Source organism: Ovis aries, chromosome 1 (genome assembly GCF_016772045.2).
Source record: "Ovis aries strain OAR_USU_Benz2616 breed Rambouillet chromosome 1, ARS-UI_Ramb_v3.0, whole genome shotgun sequence".
Taxonomy (NCBI): domain Eukaryota; kingdom Metazoa; phylum Chordata; class Mammalia; order Artiodactyla; family Bovidae; genus Ovis; species Ovis aries.
Window position 1 is genome coordinate 20,336,904 of NC_056054.1, and position 17,808 is coordinate 20,354,711.

The following is a 17,808-nucleotide window of genomic DNA, read 5'->3' on the forward strand; positions in this document are numbered from 1 at the left end:
CATGTCCAGTTCTAACTGTTACTTCCTGACCTGCATACAGATTTCTCAAGAGGCAGGTCAGGTGGTCTGGTTCTCATCTTTTTCAGAATTTTCCACAGTTTGTCAAGATTCACACAGTCAAAGGCTTTGGCATAGTCAATAAAGCAGAAATAGATGTTTTTCTGGAACTCTGTTGCTTTTTTGATGATCCAGCAGATGTTGGCAATTTGATCTCTGGTTCCTCTGCCTTTTCTAAAACCAGGTTGAACATCTGGAAGTTCATGCTTCAGGTATTGCTGAAGCCTGGCTTGGAGAATTTTGAGCGTTACTTTACTAGCGGGTGAGATGAGTGCAGTTGTGCAGTAGTTTGAGCGTTCTTTGGCATTGGCTTTCTTTGGAATTGGAATGAAAACTGACCTTTTCCAGTCCTGTGGCCACTGCTGAGTTTTGCAAATTTGCTGGCATATTGAGTGCAGCACTTTCACAGCATCATCTTTTAGGATTTGAAACAGCTCAACTGGAATTCCATCACCTCCACAAGCTTTGTTCGTAGTGATGGTTCCTAAGGCCCACCTGACTTCACATTCCAGGATGTCTGGCTCTAGGTGAGTGATCACACGATCATGATTATCTGAGTCGTGAAGATCTTTTTTGTACAGTTCTCCTGTGTATTCTTGCCACCTCTTCTTAATATCTTTTGTTTCTGTTAGATCCATACCATTTCTGTCCTTAATTGAGCCCATCTTTGCATGAAGTGTTCCCTTGGTATCTCTAATTTTCTTGAAGAGATCTCTAGTCTTTCCCATTCTGTTGTTTTCCTCTATTTCTTTGCATTGATCGCTGAAGAAGGCTTTCTTATCTCTTCTTGCTATTCTTTGGAACTCTGCATTCAGTTGGGTATGTCTTTTCTCCTTTGCTTTTCACTTCTCTTCTTCACAGCTATTTGTAAGGTCTCCTCAGACAGCCATTTTGCTTTTTTGCATTTCTTCTTGGGGATGGTCCTGATCCCTGCCTCCTGTACAATGTCACAAACCTCTGTCCATAGTTCTTCAGGCACCCGTCTATCAGATCTAGTCCCTTAAATCTATTTCTCACACTTCCACTGTATAATCATAAGGGATGTGATTTAGGTCATAACTGCATGGTCTGGTGGTTTTCCCTAATTTCTTCAATTTAAGTCTGAATTTGGCAATAAGGAGTTCATGATCTGAGCCACAGTCAGCTCCCGGTCTTGTTTTTGCTAACTGTATAGAGCTCCTCCATTTTTGGTAGCAAAGAATATAATCTGATTTCGGTATTGACCATCTGGTGATGTCCATGTGTAGAGTCTTCTCTTGTGCTGTTGGAAGAGGGTGTTTGCTATGACCAGTGTGTTCTCTTGGCAAAACTCTATCAGCCTTCGCCCTGCTTCATTCTGTACTCCAAGGCCAAATTTCCCTGTTACTCCAGGTGTTTCTTGACTTCTTACTTTTGCATTCCAGTCCCCTATAATGAAAAGGACATCTTTTTTGGGTGTTGGTTCTAGAAGGTCTTATAGGTCTTCATAGAATTGTTCAAGTACAGCTCCTTCAGCATCACTGGTCAGGGCATAGACTTGGATTACCATGAAACTGAATGGTTTGCCTTGGAAACTAACAAAGATCATTCTGTCATTTTTGAGATTGCATGCAAGTACTGCATTTCAGACTCTTGTTGACTATGACGGCTATTCCATTTCTTCTAAGGGATTCTTGCCCACAGTAGTAGATATAATGGTCAGTATTAGATTATAATGAGTTAAATTCACCCATTCCAGTCCATCCGAGTTCGCTGATTCCTAAAATGTCGACATTCACTCTTGCCATCTCCTCTTTGACCACTTCCAATTTGCCTTGATTCATGAACCCAACATTCCAGTTTCCTATGCAATATTGCTCTTTACAGCATAAGCACAACTATATCTATATATACTCCAGAGTATCCAGCAAAATATATAAGGCATTTAAAGAATGTAGTCAACTTAAGAGTTACAGTCTAAAAATCGAAATAAGACATTTTCATTATTACCTCCAATTGCGTAGACCATTCCTCCCAGAACTGCTACTCCCAGTCCACATCGAGCCTGATGAAGTGAAGACACAGTGGTCCAGTACTGGCTAAAGGTGTCAAAACGTTCTACACAACTGAGGGCTCTGCTATCACTCCAACGACCCCCCTGCAATCGAGTATATCCACCTGAATAAAGAAAGGAAAGCAGGTACACAGCAAATCCCTTACTGCTAAATGTGGAAATGGTAGTAACAAGAAAAATCTAGCCCTCTACATCTAGATTTTTGATATAACTACTGCATAGTAAGGAATACATACTTTAGAGTCTGTCAGAGGCACATCTATTATTCTTAAATGTACCAAGTCCTAAAAGATGATGGCTTAAATGCAATGAGTTCAACCACAGTATTCTACCACCTCGTCCTGGTCATAACTAAATGTTAGATAAAATCTAAGAACTTGTTATCTGTCTAGTTAGGAAGTTTCATTGTGATTTCTATTCATGCACTGAGTCTTAGTTGTGTCATAAGAGATCTTTCACTGTGACACAGAGACCCTAGTTGTAGAGCCTGGGCTCAGTATTTGCAGCTTGAGAGCTCAGTGGTTGTGGCACATGAGCTCTGGAGCCTGTGGGCCAAGCAGTTGCAGTGTGCAGACTTAGCTGCTCTGTAGCATATGGGATCTTACTTCCCCACTCAGAGACCGAACCTGTCTTCCCTGTACTGCAAGGTGGATTCTTAACCACTGGACCCCCAGGGAACTCCCTATTAATATCTTTTACAATTAAAAAATAGTGAGGGTTGAAAGCCTTGTTTAACTGAACATCCCATTATAAAAAAGGTTAATGAGCACTCAAAAATTATAACTTATATGTTACAGTATATATAAAATTATACATGCAATGACATACATACTATAAATTGTTATACATAAATTTCTTATATATAAATTATATTATGTATATAAATCTGGACAATTTGTTGATATATATGAATATTTTAAATTCTAAATATTTTTTTAAATAGAGGAAATTCCCTGGCAGTCCAGTGGTTTCGACTCTGTGCTTTCACTGAGGTAGCCCAGGTTAAATTCCTGGTCAGAGAACTAAGATCCCTCAAGCTGTATAGCATGGCCAGAAAACTACACTACACTACACTACACTACAATACAAAATGTCCATACAATAGTCCTTTGGGTTATCCTACATCTCCACACTTTGGAGACCACTAGTTCCTGTTATCCCTACAGACCATCTCAGACACTGTGAATAGTTAATACGTTTGAGATTTATTTTTCTATTTCTCACTAGAATTCAGATAGTAATTTTTAAAGCAGTATATCTTAGGCATTTGATAATAATTGGGTATCTAAGAACTCAAAGATTTAAATCACCAAATAATAGACATCAAATAAGTATCTTTATTCTTAGATGTGTCCACTATACTATATAAATGCAACTTCTAAATCTGCAGCCTGTATGTGAAATTAAATATGCCTATTTAACATACTTGCATATTCTCACATGTTTAATAACAACAAAAATTTTAAAGGTTTTAGCCTGAAAATAAAGATAATTTATATTACTTTTTAAAAGGTTCTCACCTACTGCATACAGGTACTTTCTTGCTTTCTTCCGAGGTCGAACCTTAGATGTCTGCAGAAAACTACAAAATTTGTTCTCTTTGGGAGATTTGCACACCTCACAGTACTCTTTCAAAAGTGTTTGCAATGCAATACGAAGATTAAAATCGGATATTCCTAAAGCAATGTTGAAAAGATATTTTAATCAACTTTTAAACAATATCAAAAAGACATGAAAGTCTTTTCCATGAAAGTGAAATACATTTAACAATCAAAAAATGAAAGCTAATCATCAAACATTGGAGTTTGTTTCCTACAATACCAAATTTTTTTTTACAGCATTGGGGTATTGGAGTTTCAGCTTCAGCATCAGTCCTTCCAAATCTCCTTTAGGATGGACTGGCTGGATCTCCTTGCAGTCCAAGGGACTCTCAAGAGTTTTCTCCAACACCACAGTTCAAAAGCATCAATTCTTCGGCGCTCAGCCTTCTTCACAGTCCAACTCTCACATCCATACATGACCACAGGAAAAACCATAGACTAGACAGATCTTTTTAGCAAAGTAATGTCTCTGCTTTTCAATATGCCCTCTAGGTTGGTCATAACTTTCCTTCCAAGGAGTAAGTGTCTTTTAATTTCATGGCTGCAATCACCATCTACAGTGATTTTGGAGCCCAGAAAAATAAAGTCTGACACTGTTTCTACTGTTTCCCCATCTATTTCCCATGAAGTGATGGGACCGGATGCCATGGTCTTAGTTTTCTGAATGCTGAGCTTTAAGCCAACTTTTTCACTCTTCTCTCCTCTTTCACTTTCATCAAGAGGCTCTTTAGTTCTTCACTTTCTGCCATAAGGGTGGTGTCATCTGCGTATCTGAGGTTACTGGTATTTCTCCCGGCAATCTTCATTCCAGCTTTTGCTTCTTCCAGCCCAGTGTTTCTCAGTGGTAGCCAAAATCCGCAGTAGTGAGATATATCCTTGGCTAGGTAAGTAGGTCTCGATATCAGATCAATAATTGGATCTCACCAAGAGAGAGCAGAGTCCAGGCCCACAGGCAAGGACCTTAGCCTGAGCAGATATCTATTCTTTCACCACCCTCATGCCTCAAGCTAGAAAGAAGTGGTGAGAACATAATACATAGCAATCAAATTTTAGGTGGGAGAAACAGAGTAGTAATATCAAGATTGCCAGAAGAAATATCAGTAACCTCAGATATGCAGATGTGCATGTGTGCATGCTAAGTGGCTTCAATCATGTCAACTCTGTGCAACCTTATGGACTGTGCCCACTAGGCTCCTCTGTCCAGGGGGATTCTCCAGGCAAGAATACTGGAGTGGATTGCCATGCCCTCCTCCAGGGGATCTTCCCGACCTAGGGATTGAACCAGTGTCTCTTACATCTCCTTTGTAATTGGCAGGTGGATTCTTCCCCACTGGGGGAAGCCCCCAGATATGCAGATGACACTAACCTTCCAGCAGAAAGCAAAGAGGAACTAAAGAGCCTCTTGATGAGGTGAAAGAGGAGAGTGAAAAAGCTGGCTTAAAACTCAACATTCAGAAAACTAAGATCAAGGCATCTGGTCCCATCACTTCATGATAAATAGATGTGGAAACAGTGACAGACTTTATTTTCTTGGGCTCCAAAATCGCTGCAGATGGTGGCTGCAGCCATGAAATTAAAAGACACTTGCTCCTTGGTAGAAAAGCTATGATAAACCTAGATAGCGTATTAAAAAGTAGAGACATTATTTTGCTGACAAAGGTCTGTATAGTCAAAGCTATGGTTTTTCCAGTAGTCATGTACAGATGTGAGATTTGGACCATACAGAAGACTGAGCACCGAAGAATTGATGCTTTTGAACTGTGGTGTTGGAGAAGACTCTTGAGAATCACTTGGACAGCAAGAAGATTAAACCAGTCAATCCTAAAGGAAATCAATTGTAAATATTCATTGGAGGGACTGATGCTGAGGCTGAAGCTCCTATACTTTGCCCACCTGATGTGAAGAACTGACTCACTGGAAAAGACCCTGATGCTGGGAAAGATTGAAGGCTGGAGAAGAAGGGGACAACAGAGGAACAAGATGGTTGGATGGCATCACCAACTATCACCAACTCAATGGACGTGAGTTTCAGTAAGCTCCAGGAGATGCTGAAGGACAGGGAAGCCTGGCGTGCTGCAGTCCATGGGGTCGCAAAGAGTTGAACACAACTCAGCAACAACAACAAATATCAAGATAGAAAGTGTGTCATGGAGAATTATCAGAGCAAGCAGATTTGAACAGAGTTGCCAAGTTAAGCATGAGCAGAATATCAAGAAATTGCAATACAACTATTTAAATATACCTCAGGAAAAAAAAAAGAGAAAGTGACTTAAGAATTCAGTTTGGAAGAAAACATTAGCCACATAACAGAAACAGATTCTCTATACACAGATAGATTTATTTTTAAGAATAAAGATCCTATATGGGAAAAAAAAGGCTCAAAGACAAAATGAGATGCATTGCTAAGGAAATAAAGTGACAGTGTGTAGACATAATAAATTAGAAGCAAGAAACTCATTAGACAATAATCAAATTGGCAATTTGGAGTAAAGACTTAAGAAAACAAATGTGAGCATAGAGCAAAAGACAAAATATTTTAACATTCAGTTCAGTTGCTCAGTCATGTCTGACTTTTTGCAACCCCATGAACTGCAGCATGCCAGACCTCCCTGTCCATCACCAACTCTGGAGTTTACTCAAAAACTCATGTCCATTGAGTCAGTGATGCCAGCCAACTATCTCATCCTCTGTCGTCCCCTTCTCCTCCCACCTTCAATTTTTCCCAACATCAGGGTCTTTTCCAATGAGTCAGTTTTTCACATTAGGTGGCCAAAGTATTGGAGTTTCAGCTTCAACATCAGTCTTTCCAATGAATATTCAGGACTGGTTTCCTACATTAGAAGATGATAAATACGAAAGACAAAAAGGTTTCCAATACAAGGATGAAGACCACCAAAGGAAACATTAGAAATATTCAGGAATTTCACAGAGGAAAAATTTTTCCTTCCAAAATGAAGGAAAAATTGCTGCACACCACAGGGCATGACCAAAAAAAAAAAGGAAAAGGGTATATGATATAGTCTAAGGAAAAACAGCACACTTGAACACAAATCAAGAATAATGAAAGAGAATTCTTCAGCCATCTAAGCAGAAAACAAGTCATTGGAAAAAAAAAAAAAACCACTCCTTACAAACTTAGGATGGAGGTGGAGGTGGGGGGAATTCTCATAAATTAAGCATATTGCACCCACACAAATATCTGTTAAATTTAAAAGGTAACAGAAATTCTCAGATATGAGGAAAAAAATCAGCAAATACAGTAATCATGAACCTTTCTTGGAAAAAAAAAATTCTTGGTGATGAAATTTAACCAACCAAATCAAAAAAGAAAGCTCAGGGAATTCCCTGGCAGTCCAGTAGTTAGGATTTGGTGCTTTCACTGTGATGATCTGGGTTCAATCCCTTGCGGAGGAAGTAAGATCCTGCAAGCAGTGCTGCAGGGCCCCAAAATAAAAAAAGTTCAGGAACAAAAAGACTACTGTTAAAAAACTGGTACAGAGCATTAAAACCACTTAAATATAGAATAAAAGCACAGAGCTAGGAGGATTTGAAAAGTATCTATATAAGGGCTATGTAGACCTTGAGGCAGGTAAGGAGAAAAATAACAATACTAACTACCTCATTTTTCATAGCTGAGAATCTAAACTTTAAAATTGAAACACAAAATGAAACTATGGTTTCACCTTTTAATGAAGCTCATCTTTTTGTTTTTATCATGTAAAAATGTTTTAGAATGAATACTTCTTGGGATTAAATAAACATTTACCTAATTAGTTTCTTCTTTGTTAACTTTTAGTGAGATTTAGGTATATTTTTTGTATTATAAATAGTATGATAGAATGATTCTTATTCTTGTAAATTTTTTTTCTATCCATCCTTGCAACCATACACCCACCCATCATCCATCCTCCTATACAGAGACATCTAGAATGATGTTTAATGATGTTAATTATAACTGGCTATTTCTGTATGGTGAACTTTGGGTGATCCGTTGTTTGCTTTTTTAATAATTTATTACCTAAAGTTTTTATAAGAGCATGTACCATTTTAAAAAAGTAAAATCATTCTCTAAAACGCAAGAAAAAGATATGTTATCATATACTAATAATATTAAATTACCTGAATTATACACCATAGGGGAAAATCTACACATTTCACATAACACAATCTAACCATTTCAATGGTCTTTTGCTCCCTCACTGAATTTTGTGTTAGAGGTCTCATTAGTTTTCTGTATAAACTGTCCATCTTTTCTCTAAAAAGATCAGAGATAAAGTTTCAAAAATACTGAAAAATACTAAGGTTGCCTTTGGAAAATATCCTCCATTTATTTCTCCCTTACTTCCCTGCAGTTGTACTCCAGTGAAATGTCCTTAGGTGATAACTGTGGAAAATTCTGAGAGAGATAGGAATACCAGACCACCTGACCTGCCTCTTCAGAAATCTGTATGTAGGCCAGGAAGCAACAGTTAGAACTGGACGTGGAACAACAGACTGGTTCCAAATAGGAAAAGGAGTACGTCAAGGCTGTACATTGTCACTTTGCTTATTTAACTTATATGCAGAGTACATCATGAGAAATGCTGGACTGGAAGAAACACAAGCTGGAATCAAGATTGCCGGGAGAAATATCAATAACCTCAGATATGCAGATGATACCACCCTTATGGCAGAAAGTGAAGAGGAACTAAAAAGCCTCTTGATGAAAGTGAAAGAGGAGAGTGAAAAAGTTGGCTTAAAGCTCAACATTCAGGAAACGAAGATCATGGCATCTGGTCCCATCACTTCATGGGAAATAGATGGGAAACAGTAGAAACAGTGTCAGACTTTATTTTTTTGGGCTCCAAAATCACTGCAGATGGTGATTGCAGCCATGAAATTAAAAGACGTTTACTCCTTGGAAGAAAAGTTATGACCAACCTAGACAGCATATTCAAAAGCAGAGACATTACTTTGCCTACTAAGGTCCGTCTAGTCAAGGCTATGGTTTTTCCTGTGGTCATGTATGGATGTGAGAGTTGGACTGTGAAGAAGGCTGAGTCCTGAAGAATTGACGCGTTTGAACTGTGGTGTTGGAGAAGACTCTTGAGAGTCCCTTGGACTGCAAGGAGATCCAACAAGCCCATTCTGAAGGAGATCAACCCTGGGATTTCTTTGGAAGGAATGATGCTAAAGCTGAAGCTCCAGTACTTTGGCCACCTCATGCGAAGAGCTGACTCATTGGAAAAGACTCTGATGCTAGGAGGGATTGGGGGCAGGAGAAGAAGGGGACAACAGAGGATGAGATGGCTGGATGGCATCACTGACTCGATGGATGTGAATCTGAGTGAACTCCGGGAGTTGGTGATGGACAGGGAGGCCTGGCGTGCTGTGATTCATGGGGTCACAAAAAGTTGGACACGACTGAGAGACTGAACTGAACTGAACTGGGCAGTACAAGACTTTAATATTATGACACTGAAAAGCCATAGGAAAACATGCCCCAATTCCAGGGAACTTCCCTTCAGTACTTTGTATCTGCAGCACTTTGCAAAAGTCAACTCAACCGTGAAAGCCTTTGTCCCACTCCTAACTTCTCACATGATACACACAAAAAATGTGTCTGGATAATTTTTCTCTTGCTTTAGCATTTAAATATAGTCAGTCTTCATTTTTAGTGGATTCTTTACTTATGAATACATCTACTCACTAACATGAATTTTCAACCCAAATCAACACTCACAGCGCTTTCCTGGTGGTTCACAGACATGCCATACAGTGGCAAAAAATTTGAATCACCTAACATCCATGCTTCCAAGTGAGACCGAAAGAGGTGACATTCTGCCATCTTATTTCAGTTCTCACTATAAACAAGTGTCCTCTTCACATTCTATTTAGCATCATGGTTTTCACTTTGTATTTTCTGTTGTCCTTTTCACTGTTTAAAATAGTCCCTAAGCATCCTGCGAAAGTATGAAAGTCTAGTGTTTGTAAGTGCAAGAAGGCTGTGATGTGTCTTACAGAAGGCTAACAAGACTCTGATGCTGGGAGGGATTGGGGGCAGGAGGAGAAGGGGACGACAGAGGATGAGATGGCTGGATGGCATCACAGACTCGATAGACGTGAGTCTGAGTGAACTCCGGGAGATGGTGATGGACAGGGAGGCCTGGCGTGCTCCGATTCATGGGGTCGCAGAGAGTCAGACACGACTGAGCAACTGAACTGAACTGAACATGTGTTAGGCTTCACTCAGCGTTGAGTTATAGTTTTGTTGGGCATGAGTTTAATGAATCAACAGTATATATTAAATGAGGGGGTTCTGACAGACACACACACAAAAACAAGTTTATGTATTGATCAGGACAAAAATTTTGTGACCAGAGTCTTGTAAGAACTTACCTCATGCTTTTCTTAGGAATAATGGCTCAGTATTTGCTGATCACTGTTCTTGGTAAATTTATAGAGGATAACCACCACAAACAGTAGTTAGTGAAAACTAACTATTAGTAGTAGTAGTAGTAGTCAGTGAGTAATGACTATATATATGAATAATGAGAATTAATGATATATACATTAATACAAGATATCACTGAGAAAAAATTAAAAATTTCTGTTGACACTGTTAAGAGTGGAAAAACCTAAAAATCCACGTTAAATATAATTATATCATATAATTACAACTTTAATGCTAATACTATAATTAATTCATAATAAAATATTTGTAATTCAGTCACATCCTAAATGACAAGAGTTAAAGCTTCAAATCTTGAAACTGGTCCAAAGTAGTTTTTAAAAATAAATTTAAATATTATTTTTCTAATATAAAGATAAAATTTATTTTATACTATGGTGAAAAGTGTTTTCAAAGTTTAGAACTTAAATATATTCAAAGGCTACATAGAAGCTGTATTATTATATCAATATTCAATTAATTTTATAATGAGAGGACTTATAGGATTTATTGAGTTTTGGTTTTGTGTTCAGCATATATAGTTTTCCTTAAATGTTTAGGTTTTGCTGAATTTTTCAAAGTGGCAAGAAGAAATCTTATGCTAAAATAATCAGTACTACTACCAAAAATAGCAGGAATATTTTAGCTCTGTCAATAATTTTATCTCCCTTGGTAGTTAACCTCAAGATAAAGATCTGATTAAAATAATGGGTAGAAATACTGAAATACTACTGTACCTACAAAATACAAAAGTTGTATCTTACATATAATAACCATTCAATAAATGTTTGCTATTGAAGTGAAAAATGAAAACACTATCACATTTCAAACACAGGAAAGGTCACTGGATAAAACTGACTAATTTAACACGAAACAAAAAAAATTACCTTCTATGTACTTTAAAAGTCTCTGAGAAGGTAATAAAGGGAATCGAATTGGGTCCAGCACTTCCACCACATGTTTTCTTCTCTTTCCCAGATCTTTCAGTATCCACTGCATTGCAGCTAAGAAGACCTGGTATTCATCCTCGATGCTAAGCTCTTCACTTCGCAAAATTTTGATCAGCTGATCTTTCGTAAGTGCCAGGAACTCTTCCCCACTATGCACCTCCAAGAAATGGACATGAATGTAGTTTTCTGTAAATTCCAGAAGATCATGGCACGCAATCTGCTCAGAGAACTGAAAGATCCCAATGCAGTTCAGTGGATCAATTTGTCCTTTCAGAAATTCACAGCAAAGATTAACGACTTCAGTCAACTGTAGCATGTCTGCTGCAACAATCAACTCCTGGACATTATTCACGCCTATGTTCACTATACCTAGGAAAGTAGGAAGACAAAATAACCAATAAAATAAAACAAACATTGACTTATATTCAAAAAGCATTATACTTGATTCCACTGATAGCTCAGGCTTTGTGGGAGTAGATGAATATTGAGTAAAAGGTAACAAAGAATTTGTAGAAAGGTGCAAAACCTAAATGATAGTAGTACTGCACATGCCTGGAGCACTTAACAATGAACCAGGCACAGCATTAATTGCTCTATACATTCACTTAACCCTCCATATAACCCCATATAGTGGATTTCCCCCTTGTATTTATATTAAGAAAACAGAATTGGAAAGTTAAAGTAACTCAACCCTATGTCACACGGTTAAGTGAGATGCAAAGTAAGGAGTGACACCAAAGTCCATGCTTTTAACATAAGACTATACGCATCTAACAAACATTTGACCGAGGCACAGGAGTGAGTAAGACATGGGCCATATTCTTCATTACAATAAAGTGCCATATAAATGTTAATTTTTAATGTGAGGTATAACTAAGAGTCCATAATATATGAGAAATTTTAAACATTTAACATTTAAGTAACTATATATACCAATCTCCTTCCAGAGGGCTTCACTTTCATATACTTATATGATGACTTTGGGAAGAGATCAAATACTCAATTATATTTAGAAAGAAAAGGATATCCTACCTAATAAGGATAAACTCTCCATTCAATCTTTTTCTCTTTTTTTTGACCTAAGCTGGGTCTTAGTTGCACCATAGGGAATCTTTGTTGCTGTGTTCAGGATCTAGTTCCCTGACCAGGGATTGAAACTGGGCCCCCTGCATTGGTTGACAGGATTCTTAACCAATGAACCACCAGGGAAGTCCCTCCATTCAATCTCATAATTTCCCTTTAACCCTTTTAAAACATTCAACTAAACTGAGTGTTTGTATTCTCAATTAGATTTATAAAGTCTGTTTAAAAAAAAGCTTGCCCTTTCTGTATTTCCAAACACTAGGTGCCCCCAAAATTTATTATATATGAATAAATGGCCAAAGACACTATGGTGAGAGGGGAATGTGGCTTCTTAAATGCAAATAGGGAATTTTCCAAAAATATAAGAAATGGAATTCACCATGGGAATAAACAGTAGTGGCTGCAGAGAAATCTAAGACTTAATTGAATGAAATCAGAGTTCACTACAAATTTGGAGAAGATAACATCATGGGTTGTGATGGAAGGTAACTGAAGGAATGGTATTGGATGAAGCCAAGGATTACTTAAGAGTAAGAAAAAGAATGCCCTACAACTTAATAAGTCTTTACAGGTTATTAAAAGCACTTTTACAGCAACAACAAAAAAAACAAAATAATCAAAAAATGGTCAGAAGACCTAAATAGATATTTCTCCAAAGAAGACATACAGATGGCCAACAGGCACATGAAAAGATGTAAGGCAGAAAAGTATAAAAATGAAAATCAAACGTTTTCCCAGACACAGACATACACTATTTTTTTCCGACTTGCCAGTAGTGTGGAGCCGTAACCCCTGATGCCTGGGAATTTCCTATACTAACACTTTAGTGTATCTCTTTCAAATCTATTTTTCCATATATATTTACACTACATATAATACTTAAATGGGCTTCCCTGGTGGCTCAGTGGTAAAGAATCTGCCTGCCAATACAGGAGTCACGGATTCAGTCCCTGGGTCAGGAAGATCCCCTGGAGAAGGAAACGGCAACCCACTCCAGTGTGCTTGCCTGGGAAATCCCATGGATAGAGGCACCTGGCAGGCTATAGTCCACAGGGTTACAAAAGTCAGACAAAACTTAGTAACTAAACAACAATATAATACTTACATACCTGTGTAAATGAAATCTAAAAGTATTTGAAAGATTCCAGCTTCAATTCCTAGAATCTGTACCGCATCTTTTGAGGACTCTTTCATTCCTCCAGTGAACAAAGCTGCAAAGTAAGGACTACTGGCAGCCAAAACCAGCCGATGAACTTTAAAAGTTTCCTTCCCAACTTGCAGCTCCACATCACAGAAATGCTCTCCATTCCTCATTTTATTGATCTGAGCCAAGATGAGCTGAGCATGTTTATCTAATGAAAAATGACTATCACCAGCCTTGGCACAGCCCTCATTAGCCATGATGACGATAGATCAATTAAAAGGACTGTTGCCCATAATCTGGTCTTACCCTGAAAAAAAGAAAGAGACCAAGCAACAAATTTTTGTGTTTAGCATGTCTTCTATTCATATACATATGAAACATTCCCTATCCTCAAGGAAATTAAGATCTATTTAGGGACATAAAAACATATGAAACTAGTAAGGACTAGACTGTGTGGTACTATTCCTAACAGGGTTTCAGAGAAGGGAATGAATAATGCGGTCTAAAGTAAGTGGACAACGCCTCACAGCAGAAATGGAACCTGAACTGGATATTGAGTGCCAGTGTATTAAGGTATGAGGAGACGGTGAACTAAAGAAAATAAGGAAAGGCACAAAGGTAGAAGGATAGCCTTGTACACTGTGGTAAGGAAGCACACAGGGCAGTCAAAATGAGCTTTCAAAAAGCAATTGTGGGGCTTCCCTGGTGGCTCAGTAGAAAAGAATCCGCCTGCCAATGCACGAAACATGAGTTTGACCCCTAGTCCGGGAAGGTCTACATGCAGAGAAGCAACTAAGCCCATGCACCACAACTACTGAGCCTGTGCTCTAGAGCCCAGGAATCACAATTACTGAGCCCAGATGCCCTAGAGCCCGTCCTCTGCAAGAGAGAAGCCACCACAATGAGAAGCCCAAGGACCACAGCTACAGAGTAGCCCCGGCTCGCCACAACTACAGAAAAGCCAGTGCGGCAAAAAGCACAGCCAAAAATAAATAAATGAGCAATTGAAAAAAAAAAAAAAAAAAGAACTTGTGTTCCCCCCTTTTTTTTTTTGAAAGCAATTGTGATCAGGCCAACTGTCTGCTTAAAATCTTTCAACGTGTTCACTTCCTTTAGCACAAAAAAGACTTTCAAATTTCACTTCTGTCTACCCATCCAATCCCACCTCCTATAATCCTCTTTGAATACTTTTAATACTCCAATAAAATCTAACAATTTGCAGTTCTCTAAAGACATCTCTTTCATGACACTTTTCCCCACCTTTTCTGTCTGGATCTTTGTTATAACTCAACACTGTTCAAACTTAATATCCTCCAGGAAATCTTCCCTGTTCCTCTCTCCTCTGGGTTTGGTGCTCACCCTAACCATACCTATTTTACAGCCCATTATCACAATCTGGGGGCTTCCCTGGTGGCTTAGTGGTAAAGAATCTACCTCTAGGAGATGCAGGTTTGATCCCTGGGTCAAGAAGATCCCCTGGAGAAGGAAATGGCAACCCACTCCAGTTTGCCTGGAAAATCCCATGAACAGAGCCTGGCAGGCCATGGGGTTGCAAGAGAGTTAGACACAACTTAGCGACTAAACAACAATCACACTCTTCCTTGTCACCCTACTCCCTATGAACACACACACTCTGAAAGTTCCCTGAGAGACAATCCTTTTGGAACTATCTTTCATAGCTATAGCACAGTGTCTAACATATATTGATTTCAAATGATTGTGAAATAAATGGGCACTAAGAAATAACAATAATAGCTTAGATTCTTTTTGTTTAATTCTGACAACTTTTTCACACATTATGGCAATTGTAATTCTCACAATAATTAAGAGGCTGGAAGAAAAGATATTGTTATTCAAAATAAGGGAAGGAAACTGAAGCTCAGTTTCCCAAGGACACAGTGTTAGTACAATGACAGTCCTAGTATTTAAACCCAGGTCTGACTCTAAATCCTGGGTTTTTCCCATCATATCATGTGCACAGAAAGAGCTTTGAAACCCAACCAAATAAGTTTGAACATGAACCTTTATAGGTTTATTAAGAATAAACATGACAATAGTCACGTTTCAGACTTGTTTTTTGAGCTCTCTGGAGGAAGTGCTAAGAGGTAGCAAAGTCTTAGAAAAGAGACTTCCAGCTTCAACAATGAGAATCAAAGGGATAAATCCAAGCTACTTTTTGAAAAAAGAAACTATGAGATCCAGTCATATAAGAGATATTGAGATGAAGCACAAGAGAAATCTAAGATGACAAAGGCATTTAGGTATCAAGGAAAATTAGTCGACTAACAGAAATGGTGGCAGTGGCTAAGTTTTCAGCATTCAGTAAAAATTATCAAAGTAAAAATAACTAAGCTGATTATTATGATTACTTAGGAATTAACTTATTGAGAAACTTGACTGAAAAGTTCCAAGGTAGCTGCTAAAACTTCACATCAGCACCAACATAAATGTCAACATATCACATTTAACTTACATAGAAAAAGTGTATTTCTCTCTAGATAGAAATTTGATCTGCAGATATTATTAAACATGGCACGGCAGTCAGGCTTTTTCTGTTTTAGATTTCTTCCTGTCAGCAGATTCTGGACTTAGCGATTTGTTTAATTACAAGGTACCTCTTCTGTCCCCAACTTCAGGGCATCAAGCATAGCTTGAGATAAAACGGTGCCTCCTGGTACAAAAAAGTGACTGAATATCCATCTACTCTGGCAACGGACAGCAGAAATCCTCCTTCACTTCTAACTACTACGCTTCTTAGTAACTGCTGATACTATCCCACTGCCAGTGGAGTACTTCATTCCAAAAGGAGGTACATGGTGTCACCCCATTTCCAAAAGGAAAGAGCTTAATTCAGGGCCACTGCATGTAAGGGATGCGCCTCAACAGACACAAATTTCAAAGGTGGATTATTAAGGAAACGGTGGAGACACTCAGAGGAAGCAAAGAGAATCTATGTTTAGAGGCCTCAAAGTCACTGCCTGGAGCATCTGGAAGCTGCTTTCACTCAGCAAAGGGTGTCAGAAAGAATCCCAGGACGAGAGCGTCCAAAAAAAAAAAGAGGCTCTTTGTGCTTGATTTGGAGACTGGACCCGGAGAGCTACTCCTAGGATGCTGCGCCACTAAAGGCAGATAAACGATCTAGCGCTACCTAAACGGCCGGGAAGGCATCTCAGATGGGTCTGGCGAGAGCAGAAGATCTGACGACATCAGACCGGCCTGCGCTCGGCCTCGGATTCCCCAGTGGGGGCGGGGAGACGAGAAGCAGGTGGAGACCGGACTAGACGACGCTCCGGTGAGGGCGAAAACACTTCGATTAGTAGAGGCATGCCTGAACGGCCAGGAGGAAGCCAGTTCCAGAGGCTCCTCGCACGCTCCTCCACAAAGACAGAGGCGAGGAGGAAACTCCCAACCCAGTCACAGATGCCCCCAGGACGCGGGCCCTTCTTACCCGCCGCTTCCCCTTCCCGCCGGCGCCCGCTCAGGCTCTGCGCGCGCAGCCGCGATCTGCTGGCGCGCAGAGTGGGCGGGGAAAGCCGGGCGGGGTGACTAGGCAGTGCGGTCCGCGGCCGGGTGCTGTAGGCGAGGCCGGGTCTGGGGAGCGGGCCTGTCCGTTTCGCTGGCCAGGCGCCTCTGCGCGTGCGCACTGCTCTTCAGCTGCCGGGGAGCTGCGCCTCCTGCTGCTACTTTGCTGCGGCGCTCGGCTGGTGCTTGACTACTCGCGGAAAACGGTCCAGCGGCCAGCCTAACCTCCTGCCTGTGGAGGCTGGCGGGCTCGCCCTTTCCACGCCGCCTACCCTTTTTGGATTCTTGTGGCCTCCCAGACAGACAGCGATCATCCGTGCTAATGAGAGTCGGGACCTAGTCTCCTCACGCAGCCTCTGACGCTGCTCCCAGAGAGTCCACAACCGTCAAGATGTGGCTCAGACGGTAAAGAACCTGCCAGCAATGAGGGAGACCTGGGTTCTATCCCCGGGTTGTGGAAGATCCCCTGGGGAAGGGAGTGGCTACCTACTCCAGACGGACCTGGTGCAGGCCATGGGGTCGCAAAGAAACGGACACGATTGAGCGACGAACACTTTCTCTTCACATAAAGAAAGGGCTTAGAGTTTGCACCTCCAGGCCTATCCATCCCTCCAAAACTGTTGAGTATCCCGCAGAGAGAACTTTCAGAGTAGAAGTCAATGTTACCCACACCCAAGACTTGGATAAAGTCATTTCTGCAGTGAAAGGAATTACAAGTTTTCTATCATTTCCTTTTCTGCTAGGTACAATGTTTTCCTCATTTTTTGTTATGTATTTATTTGTAAGAATCTTTCTTACAAATTCTGTGGCCCTGTTATTTAAGTTTGCAACTAATTTTCCTCAGGGAGGTTTACAAAGCAGCATACTTCTCATTTGCAGGTGGGTCTCGGAAGAGGAGAACTATGGAATCTTTTCAAAATCACACAGACACACACACACACACACACACACACCACCCCCACATACCCCGCACTCCTCACTCACTACCC

The 17,808-nt window shown here is 39.9% G+C and overlaps 1 protein-coding gene across 2 annotated transcripts in view; it reads right to left on the reverse strand.

The window, feature by feature from the left end:
• Positions 1-16,777, reverse strand: part of IPP (intracisternal A particle-promoted polypeptide) — a 34,051-nt gene extending 17,274 nt beyond the window's left edge. For both annotated transcript variants that reach the window (XM_004001925.5, XM_042247308.2), the window contains exons 1-5: positions 16,746-16,777; positions 13,263-13,604; positions 11,008-11,439; positions 3,610-3,765; positions 2,026-2,193 (exon numbers count right to left, since the gene is read on the reverse strand). In XM_004001925.5, the coding sequence (XP_004001974.1) occupies positions 2,026-2,193; positions 3,610-3,765; positions 11,008-11,439; positions 13,263-13,554 (1,048 nt within the window). In that variant the 5' untranslated portion in view covers positions 13,555-13,604; positions 16,746-16,777. The remainder of the gene's footprint in view (positions 1-2,025; positions 2,194-3,609; positions 3,766-11,007; positions 11,440-13,262; positions 13,605-16,745) is intronic.
• Positions 16,778-17,808: the final 1,031 nt, after the last annotated feature.